Source organism: Apus apus, chromosome 5 (assembly GCF_020740795.1).
Source record: "Apus apus isolate bApuApu2 chromosome 5, bApuApu2.pri.cur, whole genome shotgun sequence".
NCBI lineage: Eukaryota > Metazoa > Chordata > Aves > Apodiformes > Apodidae > Apus > Apus apus.
Window position 1 is genome coordinate 55,590,989 of NC_067286.1, and position 13,947 is coordinate 55,604,935.

The 13,947-nt window shown below is 38.8% G+C and overlaps 1 protein-coding gene across 16 annotated transcripts in view; it reads left to right on the plus strand.

The window, feature by feature from the left end:
• Positions 1-13,947, plus strand: part of MARK3 (microtubule affinity regulating kinase 3) — a 61,970-nt gene that overhangs the window by 27,601 nt on the left and 20,422 nt on the right. For all 16 annotated transcript variants that reach the window (XM_051622511.1, XM_051622515.1, XM_051622512.1 and 13 more), the window contains 9 exons: positions 259-324; positions 2,577-2,647; positions 7,877-7,933; positions 8,822-9,058; positions 9,151-9,270; positions 10,231-10,330; positions 10,569-10,681; positions 11,384-11,537; positions 13,124-13,341. In XM_051622511.1, the coding sequence (XP_051478471.1) occupies positions 259-324; positions 2,577-2,647; positions 7,877-7,933; positions 8,822-9,058; positions 9,151-9,270; positions 10,231-10,330; positions 10,569-10,681; positions 11,384-11,537; positions 13,124-13,341 (1,136 nt within the window). The remainder of the gene's footprint in view (positions 1-258; positions 325-2,576; positions 2,648-7,876; positions 7,934-8,821; positions 9,059-9,150; positions 9,271-10,230; positions 10,331-10,568; positions 10,682-11,383; positions 11,538-13,123; positions 13,342-13,947) is intronic.

Consider the following 13,947-nt stretch of genomic DNA (forward strand, 5'->3'; position numbering starts at 1 on the left):
TGCGAGTTCAGTGCATAAAAATGGCTATTGCTGCTGCTTGAATTTGTGGAAGTTCTGCTTAAGTTAATTGTTCTCATGCTGCAGAAGCAAATTACTGTTTCTTGAGAAAATATTCTGTATGAATTGACCAAATTTGTTTCAGTATTTTGTAGCAAGCAAATAGGTTTGAGTTTTTCTTAATCTTGCAGAATTCTCTGTGGGGTTAACATTATATTTCTGTAACTGTTTACCTCACTAATAAATGACTTTCTTTTCTAGTGAAGCTATTCGAAGTTATTGAAACTGAAAAAACTCTCTATTTAATAATGGAATATGCAAGTGGGGGTAAGTACCTCTTGTGCTGTGATGACAGATGTAAACAAATTGCCAAGTGGGAGAAAGCACTTGTTTTCTTTAAAGTTTTGCTTTCTTTTTCAGCAAATACAAATGTGACAGTAATGTAAAACCTTAAGCAAAATCCTTAATATTCTCTGGGACTTCTTTGGGCAACATAATTATGATATGTAAAAACAGCTTCTGAGCTTACTGTAACTTAGTAATATTTGCTTTGTTTTCACAACTAAACTGTAATGGGAATATTTATTCAGCCATTCATTACTCCTCTTGGTAATAAATGCCAACAGTGGCAATTTATTTTATTTGGCTCCCTACCTCTGGTGTCCCATCTTCTGTAAGGTATTTGGTAAAAACATGTTCAGATGAAACATTTCTGTCTTTCCTAACTGTTGCTTTCCAAAGCATGAGTACTGCAACTCCTCAATTTCTGTTTTTCAGATGTTGATTTCATTTGATGTATCTTAATCACAGATCTTCTACCATTAAGAATTGTTAGGCTTGGCCTTATGCCCTTTTAGGAAGAACTTAAACATTTATTCCAGATTGCAGAGAGGAGGGAAAAGTGCACGTCATGCAATGTCAGATGTTTTCACCAGAGCTAGAATTAAAGTATTTGGGCTTAAGTTACTCCTTGCTGGCTAATACCTAATTGTCAGTGTGACCTTTAGCATCAGCAGCTGGGAATCTCAAATAGTTAAGGCTTTTCTTTAGTTTTGGGAGAGAGATACAGAGACTTTTCTCAGAGAAAATAATCATTAATTCTGACTCTGATATTAGATTGTGAAGTTTCACCAATTACTATAAATCAGGTAAGGATTCTCTACCTGCCTATGTTTTTTTTATAGCATCACCCTAAATACTCAGCCAGGAATTGTCCAAACAGAAATAAAATTGGTAAAATAGCATTAAAATATTGTCTAGTACAGGTGTTTGTGGGGACATCTCTGTGGTGTTTGGTGGTACTAGTCTTAAAAGTGAAGTCCTGTTGCCATCTAGTGATTAGCTTCTGGGAGGTAGAAGAGCCAATGTTTTTTCAAAGCAGGGAGGATCTTCCTTTGGGTAATGGAGAGATACATAATGTACTGGTCTACAAGGCCGTAAGCAGAACCGTTTGCATATGCCATGCTGTGCAAGACAGGAATGGCTAGTAATCCTGGAGGCAGGCATCCATTTCCCTATTTCCTCTTTATCAATATACTGGTCACACATGATGCATGTGAACTCGGTGGCTGCAGAATGAAAGAAACCATTCCTACAAGAGCAACACTTTCCATAAATTGGGGATAATTCTTTCCCTGTGTCATTTTCCCTGAATTGTGAAGAAGTGTTGAGGCTTGTTCCCTCAAGGTTTTTGAAGAAGCAGCTGTGAAATGCAACCAAGAGAGTTATCTGAGTTGAGTGTTAAATAATACACTATAGAGGGAAGTAAGACTATTTTGTAGAAAATTCTGACATTCTCTTAGATTCCTCAGTTGTTGCTTTTCCTGCTGTATGACTTTGGGTTTTTTATTCAAATTTGGTGGAGTTGCTTTTCAAAAAATGCCTTTTGAGGTGGCTATCTACAAAACAGTGGTTTTTTGCTCAGTGGAGAATATTTAGATACTTGATCCACTTGTAAAGTTTGTATTAATTTTGTATACTAGTGAAGAATCTTTGAAACTGCATGCTGACCTGTTTTTGTAGGAGTTCTGATGTACATAACTGTTGGTTTTAGTAAAGACAGTCTCCTGTGCTCTCATGAATGTGTGAGTGGGCTGCACCTCAGCTCAAGTGTTGTAGTCTCTATTGACGTACTATAAAATGACTGGATTGATTAAAGGAAAAATACCAAGCACAGCAGGTCTTTAGTACTGCTTTAGTAATCTCTAGTTTTATACACATTCACACAGAAAAATTCTAGTGCTGGTATGACAGTATTTACAATATCATTAGATGCTTTTTTCTGAGGGGCAGAAGAAACACTTTTAAGAAAGTCTGAAGGCATACACGTCATCTTTGTTTACAAAACAGAAGAATGGTGCTCACTTTCTGTTATAAATAATTGGAAGGAAGTGTGTTTGGGTTTTTTTTTCTATATCCAGTTATTCATTAAGTCTTACTACTTGTCTTTTTGTCTTGAGCTAACCAGTAATCATAAACTTCAAGTACAATCACTCCAGTGAAGCTGCTGTGGGCAGCTGCTAGAGAGGAATCTCTAGATTCTGAAATTGAAATTAATGTATCTTGTTATTGAATTGTAGGGGAAGTGTTTGACTATCTGGTTGCACATGGAAGAATGAAGGAAAAGGAGGCTAGAGCTAAATTTAGACAGGTATGTATAACATTCCTACACATCAGCTTCTCTCTCCCCTCCCTGTTTTTAATGCTGAAATGAGTAAAATGGCTGTCCTTGCATTTGACTTTTAGCAGTGTTCAGCATGTTGTGGACTTGCAGTCCTGTGTGGGGAAGAAATTTGGGTTTAAGTGCTATTTCAAAGGGGTTAGTAGTCCATTCAGTGATGCTAGTTTCCTTAGTGCTGTGTGCCGGGGTGTCCAGGAGTGCCAGAACATAGCAACTGCTTGATTTGTAAGTGTATTCTGTTCCAAAATTAATTTCCTCTAGGTTGATTTAACATATCCTTAGTTCATCTGGTCGGTAACCTTTGGAAGTTACTCAAATACAACAGGCTACAAACAGGCCAGTTTCCAAACACGGGCAGTGCTTGAAACAGGCATCAGTTCCCATCTGTCTGCTTACACAAAAAGATGCAGTTTACTGGTTGTTCTGAAAAGTCACTGGAAAGTAATTTCTAGGCTTGGTAGTTTAGCTTGGTTAGTATGGATATACCACCTCTGCAGAGCTATCAAAGTTTCATTGATCTGTAAGAACCATTTCTATTCTACAGTAACATCATACTGAACATAATAAAATATTTTGCCTAACTAATTAAAATCCAGGTAGAATCTGGTTCCATGTGCAGATCTGATTGGTTTGATAAACTTTATTTTCTGCTCTTCTGCAGAAATTTGCAAATGCCTGGGTTATTTCCATCCCTTTGGTGACTTGGATAACCTAGATAATGTTGTGAATATCACAACCAAAATTATGCTCCTGCTTAATGACACTTTATAATAATTAATAGGGACAAGAGTTTCATTGAATGATGTGTTTTAAACTGGTGGATTGTGGTGGTGACATGATGATCAGCTTCACTGGAAGGGGAGGCTCCAATAGCTTCACTTCTTAAGCCATACAGAAGTATAAGAAATTTGGAATAATAGGAGACTGCAGGAAATATTAATGACTTTCACAAAATTTCTTGCAAGGAAAACTTTTACACTTCTCTAGTGTGGGTAATGTGACTGCAAAGGACAATTTGCAAACTAGGAAACTGTGCCACAATTTTTTTGCTCCTTCTGTCTTGTATAATAAGAATTGTGTGAAGGCAGTGTAAGCAGTAAGCTCAAAGGTAGCAGTAAAAGTAAAGAAAAACAGAGATGTATTTAACCCAGCATAGCAAGGCAACAGAAGCATTTCTGTTAAATACTTGTTCCTTTGTTTTTTCTCATCTTTAATCTTGTGCCAAAAAAAAACCAAACACAAACCAACAACAACAAAAACCCCACCAACATACCAAAACCCAAAAGCCCAAAACAACCTAAAAAAAGCAGCTGCAGACTTTATATCCCCAGAAGTGACTTGTGAGTACTGGAGTTACACAGCATGGTAGCAGGGAAAAATCTTCCTCTTGAACAAAATCTTACATGCTTTTCTAAAGCTGCTTCCTGCACTTTTGTATTCTGGCAGGTAGAGAACTTTCCTTTGTGATTGAAGGTTTCTGGTATGTGTTTGTGCTGTGTTGGAGTAGATGTGATGGGTTGTGGAGAAGTTGTTTGACCATCTCTTCAAAATCCCAGGCTGTTGCCTTGATCTTGGTAGTGTCATGTGAAGAGCCTCAGAGAAACTTGAGAGGATTTGCTATTCTCTTCTCAGATGTGAATGCTGAAAACTTCTGCTGATACTGTTTTCTGCTCTTTCCTCAGTTTCTTTTATCAGGCATTGTGTGGAAAAAGATCTTGCAGTAATTCCATTGTAATTGCACGTTTGTTCAGCAATTACCTATTTTTTCTAACAGTTCAACTTGAAGTGAAAAACTTGTGCAAACAGGTCAAACATGTTCTACAGGTAAACTTGGTGCATAATTTTATGGGGTAATGTGAGTAGTGCAGGATATCTGTAACTTCATTTTTCAAAAACAAATGTGAAGGGAAAGAATTTAAAAGATAGTACCTGCTGAGCTGGATAGGTGGCCCATCCAGAGTTGATGTAATGTACTTCAGATTTTCAGCTTAATTTTTTTTGTAATTCAGTAAACTGAATGCTCTTTGTAAAGGTGTAGATGGCCTCACTTGGATCCACTGAAATGTACAGTGGAATGTTTTCAGTTTGTTCTTAAAAGTCTGGTCATCTGGCACAGGCAGCTGTGCTCTGTCCTACCTCAACATCTGACTACCAAGCTCAGGCAATTTTAGAGGACCTTGATCTCAAAAATAGGAGGTTCTTGAGAGTTCAAAAAGAATGAGTACCTGGAAAGAGAGAACCCTAGTAATATCCCAGGGAGAGAAACTATAGCACAAATGTATTTCACTTGGCTAGTGAGAAGAGCATGCATGCAGGACAGAAGTCAGGAAACTTTGATCAGTGGTTGGCATTTATTAGACATGAGGAGTCTGACAATGGGACAGTGTCAAAGGAAACTAGATCTTGCTGGGTTTACAGGTCATAAAACTATTAATTTCACCTTACTGTAGTCCCAGAATAGCTTCATATAGTTTTTAGCTGTTGTTGGAGGGAAAACGCTCCTTGTAGGCCTTTTATCTGATTCCGTGCAGCTGTTCTTATGTTAGATAGGGACTTATGACATAATAGGGTTTATTTTTTTTTAATTCACTAACTGGTTTAACAGACATTGTCTCTCTTTAAACTGAAGAAACAGTTGTGCTATGGTATTGAGCTTTGTTCTTACAATAGGTTGTATTGTATCTTGTTTTCAGATCATGTTTCTTCTTTCAGTAGATATGATTTCTGGATCAAACACTTGTGTTTCATCTGAGGAGGCACTTCCTCTCTAGCAGGCAAAGAGCAAAACTTGGTAATTCTCCCCTCTTTGCTTGTTAAAAAAATATTTTCTGTCCATTTTGTTACACATACTTAAGGATTTTAGCAGGAAAAAAAGAATGTAGAAGACAGTAAATACATTATTCCAGTCACGCTTGACAGGGGAGGGTACAAACACTAAAAATACAGCAGTGCTCCACAGCTCTCCATTTCAAGCTCCTTTTGTGCAGCCATGTGTAAGAAATTCAAATCCAGAACAGTTTGCGTTCTTAATGTCACCTCGTTTTTCTTTCCCTATTGCAGACTTCCAGGCATTTCTGGTTCAATCTTACCATCCTTTTTCCATAGAAGAATCTGCCCATCTGGATAAGAATTAATACAAAAAATGAGAAGCCAAGACTCAGGGCAGGGGGTCTCCCAAAATCCATGTGTATTACTTCCCTCTCTTCCTCTACTGTAGATTATATCTAGCCTTCTTTAGTTTTCCCACTGTTTCCCTGCAGAAGCAATTTAGAGTTTTGAATGCTGGTAGATGTCAGGACATACCTTGGAAAACAAAACAAAAAAAATCCACAAAATATATCCTTTTGTATGTTCCAGTGAAGAAACAAAATACTCTTGTTGGTGTGAAAGGGACCTTGAGAGGTCACGTATCTACTCTTTTGTCGTTCAGTCCTTATGAAGAATGGTTTGTCTGCATAGAGATAACTTGTTCTAACTTGTACTTTAAAACCTGTGATTATACAGATTTTTGAAATCCCTCCCAAGAAATGTATTTCAATGCTCCAGTTATTATCTCTAGCAAAAAGATCTGGTTCTTCCCCTCTTCTCCCCACCTGCCGAGCACCAGCATTTTTCTCACACTCAAGTAGGCTGGAGATGAGGGGGCTGTCAGTGGAAACAGTGGTGGAAGGTGGAAGACAAGGGACTTCATCTAGTCCAGCAATGCTTTGTCTATTTTTCATGCAGTTTTGACTGCTGTTCTTCAGTTACTAATGTCAGGCACATTGCATTATTTCCCTTCCATTTAGACTGGACTCACTTTCACAGTCTCTGTGCTATCCTGTTGCAGTGCAGAGTAGATCAAAAGCGTCCCCAAAGGAAACCACTGATTGATCATCTGCTAGACCTTCTACTCTTCGATAGTCAGAGTAAAAGCAGTTCAGGAGTGAGTATTACAGTGCTGTGTCTCTGCAGTCCTGAATAAAGCTTGAAGTGTTTGTCATGCTGTCAGCCTTGGAAGCACCTGCAGAGTGAGCTTGTGACTGGCACTGAAGAAATGCTGGTGGAAAGGAAGGAAAACCAAAAAGAGTACAAGTGGTGGTGTGGGAGAACTTTGGCAGTTTCAGTAACTGTAGGAAGCTGAACTTGGAGTCTGAAAGAGGGAGCCAATACATAAAGGAACAAAACCAGAATGAAAGCGTGGGGAATGGAAATAGTTCAACTTTTCATAGACTGCCTGGTTTCTAAGGTGGCATTTTGCACCTGTGTAATTCAGTAATTTGTGACAGTGATGATATCTTTCTGTGTTCAATCTCAATCTTGAATGAAGAATGGAGATACATGTATTTCAGTATAGTTATTATATTAAATTATTTAATGTGCAATTCCACTTATTTTAAGAAGACACAACATTTGCCTCAATTCTAATCACATATGCAGGATAATAAAATGTATTTGACCACATTTGTGGTCATGTAACAGTAAGAATTTATCCAGCTTTTCCATACATACAGAGTTCAGCAGCAATTCCTATGACTCTGAAGCAGTGTACAAGGAAAATGTACTATGTAGGTAGCTTATAGTTTGCTGTATAAAGCGGGAAAAACTTAAGGATATTTGGAAATGATGATGGAAGAAATTATTCCATTATGCTAAAGAGACATAGTTTTTTCCATTGAGCCTGCTACTCTCTTACAGTATATGAAATACAGTAAGCCATATGCACTTAGACAGCAGACCTGTCAGATGCACAGTTGCTTCTCACTAAGTTTTGACAAACAAGCTGTTTCCCAGTAGTTTTCTCCCGTAGTTAGTCCTGTTTCTTATCCTTTTCTCTCCATGCTGCAGCGTGAAAAATCACCTTTGGAGAGGGACTGGAAAACTTCAGCCTACAGGGAAAGCTTTTATAGCTGTATACAGTATTGGAATGGAAATACTTCAGTAACCTTTCTGAAAGTCATTGCTTCTACTGGTCTATAATTAGCCACACAGGAAAAACAAAGTCCTCTTTCAAGTCTAGTAGAAACCAAATAGATCAAATAACAAACACCTGAGTTATTTAACAGCTTCTCCCAAATATGCTGGTCACTGTGATAGTTGCTAATGTAGATCTGAGTGGTTAAGTATGTGTCAACTTTAGTAATAAATGCTGAACTTTTTGATCAAAATTTCTGCTTCTTTGAGGTGTCACTTACATAATTGGGTTTGTTTTCTTTCCAGATAGTATCTGCAGTGCAGTATTGCCATCAAAAGCATATTGTTCATAGAGATCTCAAGGTGAGTAGGAAAACGTGTAAAATGTGTGTATCAGCTTCTGTCAGTGTGACCTTCATTATGCCAATAAATTTTAGTGTTATATTAAGCTTTTTGATTGCTTTTCTGCACATGTTGTAGTAAGTTTTGAGGAATATTTACCATGTAGAACCATTTCAAAGAAGAGAAACAGGACTTGTAAGACTTTAAGAGATAGAAATGTAATGGCTGCTGAAAGATAGCCTCTCACATGGTGGTCAGATTCAAATCTGATGCAAGTCAGTGTTAGCAGAGAGGTCTTTAAAAAAAACAAAAAAGCAAGCTAGTTTGATAAAGGTATGAGAAGCTTTGGTCTCAAACAGGAAGCATTACTATTTATGATGATGAAACTGAAGTATGGCTACTTTGTAGCTTGGCATGAAATAGGGTATACAGGCAAGTTGAGAGAGTTCAGGCTGTTGAGCCTGGAGAAGAGAAGGCTCCAGGGAGACCTTATAGCACCTTCCAGTACCTGAAGGGGCTTCAGGAAAGCTGGGGAAGGACTTCTATTAAGGGCTTGTAGTGACAGAGCAAGGGAGAACTGTTTCAAACTGAAAGAGGGGAGATTTAGATTAGACATCAGGAAGAAATTCTTTACTGTGAAGGTGGTGAGGCACTGGAACAGGTTGCCCAGGAAAGTTGTAGATGCCCCATCCCTGGCAGTGTTCAAGGCCCTGTTGAATGGGGCTTGGAGTAACCTGGTCTGGTGGGAGGTGTCCCTGCCCATGGCAGGGGGCTTGGAACTAGATGATAGACTAAAGCATACCAAAAGACCTTGCAAGGAAAAGAACCTTAACAGATATTTTTTACCTTTTAAAAATGAGTAAAAATGGACAATTAAGTTCATCTCACCGACCATTCTTTCTCTTCCAGGCTGAAAACCTATTGCTAGATGCAGATATGAACATTAAAATAGCTGACTTTGGTTTTAGTAATGAGTTTACAGTTGGAAATAAACTGGACACCTTTTGTGGCAGCCCACCATATGCTGCTCCAGAGCTCTTTCAAGGGAAAAAATATGATGGACCTGAAGTAGATGTTTGGAGTTTAGGTGTTATTCTTTATACACTTGTGAGCGGATCTCTTCCTTTTGATGGACAGAACTTAAAGGTATGTTTTTGTAGAACGTGTTGGGCATGTTTACCTAATGTTTTATGTCAATTGCTGCTTATAGCTTACTGTCTGTTCTTCTGTTACCCAAGGAACTTAGAGAGAGAGTGCTACGGGGAAAATACAGGATTCCTTTTTACATGTCCACAGACTGTGAAAACCTCCTCAAACGTTTCCTGGTGCTAAACCCAACAAAAAGAGGCACTCTAGAGGTAATGGCACAAATAAGATGTTTCAGATAGCTAGACATTATATTTTGCAAACTCTTCTTGAGCTGTAACTTACTACTGTTGTACCATTCCTGAATAGTTTATTTCGAGTGGGTTCAGGGTAAGGTTGTTGACTAAAGCATATTACTGGGTTTTGAAGATTTTGTTTGCTGGGGTTATAAGACACCTGAATCCATAGTTACTTTTAGAAAGAGCGTGAGACTACATTGCATAACTGTCACATCCCACAAGGTGGACACAGTTCCCCAGAAGTGGAAGCCCCAGTTAAATACCATGTCTCAAAAGGTAGGTGTGGTACATGCCATGAAGTGGGCATGTGTAGAGTTCCCCAGAGGTGGGGGTCTACCAAGGGAGATTTGGACTGGATCCCCTTGCTTTCTAAACTGCTTCTCAGAGAGGAGCCTAGATGCAGCTGGATCAAATCCTCCTCTCTTAATTGATCTCTTTTAACAACCCGTTCAGCGAGATTAACCTCTGCATTTCTTTGCACAGTCTTCTAAGAGCAAGATCATTACCCAGGAGACTTATACAAAACAGTACTTAAAACTGAGGAAGCTTATAAAGCTTGTCAAAAGGAAATGCATGACAATATCTCTCTCAAAGCAACAGAAAGGTGAAAACAACACCAGTGTCTGCAGACTTCCATAATCAAGCCTAGACCTACCAGACTTGTCGGAGTTGTCACACTGCTCCTGGTCCTTTATGAGTTTTTAGCTTTCAGCTATGTGCTAGAATACAGCTGATTGGGAGGCAGCTTGGCTTGATGTGCATAGTTGGTTCTACTCAGTGGAGCAAAACAAAACTGAGTAGGTGCCGGGGCTTGTTCTGGAAAAGAAAAATGAGAAAAGGCCTTAGTGTTTGGTAGACGGAGAGGGGGAGTGAGTTCTTTTAACAGCTTGTTTTCTTTGCTATATCGTACTAACAGAACCCTTTCTGTTATAGCAAATTATGAAGGACAGGTGGATCAATGCAGGGCACGAGGAGGATGAACTTAAACCTTTTGTGGAACCAGAACTAGACATCTCGGACCAGAAAAGAATAGGTAATCAAGTGTTTTTCAGAATATGATGTTGTGCATCATGTGGCTGGGGTTTTTTCCCTCTGTCCCTCTATATTTGTTTGCAATTTAGAAAAAGTAACTTGTCTTCTAACACTAGTATTTTATCAGGCTTATGTCCTCACACTTCATTGTTTTGTTTAATTCTTTAAATGAACTTAAACACTCAACCAGCCTAAACATCAGAGTGTTTGTTACTTACAGCGTGTGTGTTTGTTTTTAGATATTATGGTAGGAATGGGATATTCTCAAGAAGAAATTCAAGAATCCCTTAGTAAAATGAAGTATGATGAAATCACAGCCACATACTTACTGCTAGGAAGGAAATCATCAGAGGTAAGTGCCATTCTTACAAATGCAAAGAAACAAAGGTATCTAAGTGTCCCTCAGCAAAGTTAGAAGCTAAAATTAAAATTTAAATGATGCTGTGTTTGTTCTCGCCCTGATCTGAGTCAATAAACTCTTGCCTTTGGGCTCCCCAAAACTACCCTGCTTGCTCAGCAGTTACACCTCTGAAGGACTTTGTATGCCAGTTACTGTCCTGTCTAGTCTAGGAACTCTAGTGTGAATGTGCCAGCTCTAAGTATTTTAAGAGAACCAAGGAGTAGGGCAAATCAACTTAAAGAAGTTCTTGCCTTGTAGATTAAACTGTCAATATGATACTGAGAGGGCTCAGCATTAGTAGGCTGCTCTTGGTTTCTCCACTGAGGGAGTTTGTTGGGTAGTGGCTTTTTAATGTATCCTCACTTCCTGTTAAAATCATAGAGAACTGTGAGGAGACAGTACTGAAAGTAGAGATGGATTTTCTTTATCTGGTCATCCTTTGGGACACTGCAGATTCTGCTGAATTTTCACCTAAGACAGCTGCACAGGAGTTTAAGAAGTTGGGGATTCTAAGCAAGTTCCTTGCTGTCACAAAATTTCCTATGTATCAGAGCCATTTTCCTTCTGCTTCCCTGTTACTGCTCCCATGATGTGGTAGATGTTTAACTTGTTTTGTCTGAACTCCTTGTTTTAATGTTCTCATTTGTATTGTAGTTGGATGCAAGTGATTCAAGCTCCAGCAGCAATCTTTCACTTGCCAAAGTTAGGCCAAGTAGTGATCTTAATAATAGCACTGGACAATCTCCTCATCACAAAGTTCAGAGAAGCATATCTTCTAGCCAGAAACAGCGGCGGTACAGTGATCACGGTGAGTAATTCTCATTTTCAGTGTTGCAGAATACAGTGACTTCCAGTTCTGTTCAGTTTCAAAATTTGTCTCCATCCCCCAAAGGTAAGGAGGATGACAACAGTGTAGCTCACAGCATGGTGGTTAAATAATTTGCTGAATAACTGATATATTTTTTTTAATTTGTTTTGTTATGAAGCCTTCAAACAAAGCTTCTAATGCTGAACACACCAACTTAATTCTCTTATTCTGCCTTGTGTCATCCCTTGCATTCCTGACCATGCTGAGGAAGTTTTGTTACACAAATTGAGAAGAATGTTGCAACCCCCTTTTTCATGAATAGCATAGCACTCCTCCCCCATGCTCTTGGATGTCTGTTCAGCTTTTGTGTTCTTTTGACACTAGTAGGTCAGCTTGTGTCTAAAACTTGAAAAAATGTCAGCTTGCCAATATGTCTGGTTTCCTGTTTCCTGAGGGTTGTGTCACTTGATTGTCCCGCAGAAATTAATTTTCTAAAGATCAGTGACTCAGGCAAACTTAGAACTCTTCTGCTTAATGACTGTGCAGGATAGTAACTTAGGGGTTTTTAAGTATGTTAAATGTTTTCCTGCCAGACACTAACTCATAAAAGGAATCTCTGTTTAGGTCTACTTTTAAATACCTTAAGTGCATTCAGAGGTTGCTTTCCTTGGAGTGTCTCTCAGATGAGAATTACTATGTTTTGAGATCCTTTTTAATGTATTTTAATTATATATTTATATTCATTTCTAAGAGCGTGCATATACGTACTCTTTTTGATTAGTTTTATTCAAACAGTAACTGCAAAGTTGTTGTATCTTGATATATCCTCTTCTTAGGAGATGTAATTGAGACAACAGAAAAAACAGTCCTGACATCCCCACAGGCAATAATAGCTGAGAGTGTCCAGGAGGATCCTATTGAAGCTCAGGGAGCTGGGGACTGTTGGAGGGGCTGCCCCATTCTCAGGTGTCCTGGCACACCCAAGGAGGCTGGTGGCAAACTGCTGCTGCTTCTGCACTGTGGCAGGAGCACAGCCCACCAGTCATTAGTGCTGCTTTTTCACAGGTGTCACGAGGTACCTGTCTCAGGAGCCCATTTTTATCAGAAATTGGCTTGAACAGCATGTGCCAACTTCATGCTAATGAAGGATCCTCTGATTTGAATGAGAGTCAGCTACTTGTTAAGTGTTTTTAAGATGATTCTAAAGATTTTCTCCTGCCAAGCCAAACCAGTGCCAGTCCTCATACACCAGAAGACTCCATTAAATTCATAATTCTTTAATGGAAATGAAGTAGTATCTTCACCTAATTAATTCAAATAATTGTCTGTTCTTATGGCCCTCCTGTCCTTAGCAAGGTAAACAGAAGAGTTATATGTCTTTGAATAGTGATATAAGGGGAAACCTTACTAGAGTTGACTTGAATGTCAAATCTGTCAGATTTTATTTTCAAAGTGGGGCCTTGCTTCAGCATGTTGTATGTGTGTTGTCATTGCCTCCTTCCTGTCCCCCACCCTCCTTTTAGGGAAGAATAACTGCTGGATTTCTGAGAAGAAAAACTGATTTTCTGTTTCGTTTGTTTTTTAAGCTGGACCATCCATCCCCTCAGTAGTGGCATATCCCAAAAGAAGCCAGACTAGTACCACAGACAGTGACCTCAAAGAAGAAGGAGTTCCATCAAGAAAATCCAGCAGTAGTGCTGTTGCAGGAAGAGGAATTGCACCAGCTAGTCCAATGCTTGGAAATGCCAGCAATCCCAATAAGGCTGATATTCCTGAACGTAAGAAAAGTTCGGCTGTTCCTAGTGTAAGTAGAAGTGTTTATTTATCAAAACTGTGAAGTGTTTTTGAAGAGTGAAAAAGTGTGATTTATCTGTGGTGTTGGTTTTACTTTTCATTCATCAAGAGTCAATGTAGGTATCTCATACTCTTGCCATTCCCATCCTGCCGTGCATCAGTCAGCTTCTCAAGTTACCTCTTAATATTCCTCAAGTAGTAGGTATTAGTAATTAGCACTAGCAGCTGTTAGAGAACAGACATAATTTAGACATAAAAAAGAAGAAACTGAACTCAAAGGGCTGTCTCCTGAAATTTCCTAAGGGTGAAGTTATTTCTGATACCACGACCTACGTGGCCTCTTGCACAGAAGAATGAAATCTTTATTTGTATTATCCCATTTTATAGTTTCATATGTTTAAGCAGCCACCTAATCTTTGTTCTCAAACAGGTTATTCCAAGTGATAGTTACGTTCGTTGAGATTATCGAACAAGTGTAGCTCTAAAAGCTGTTCAAGGGTGTATTTCAATTTGTGTTTAAAAGCAGTGTGCCTGACTTTTGCCCTTGTGGGCTTCCCCCCCTACCCTTAAACTACAATTACAACAAAAAATACTCTAAAGTGCTTAACTATTGAAT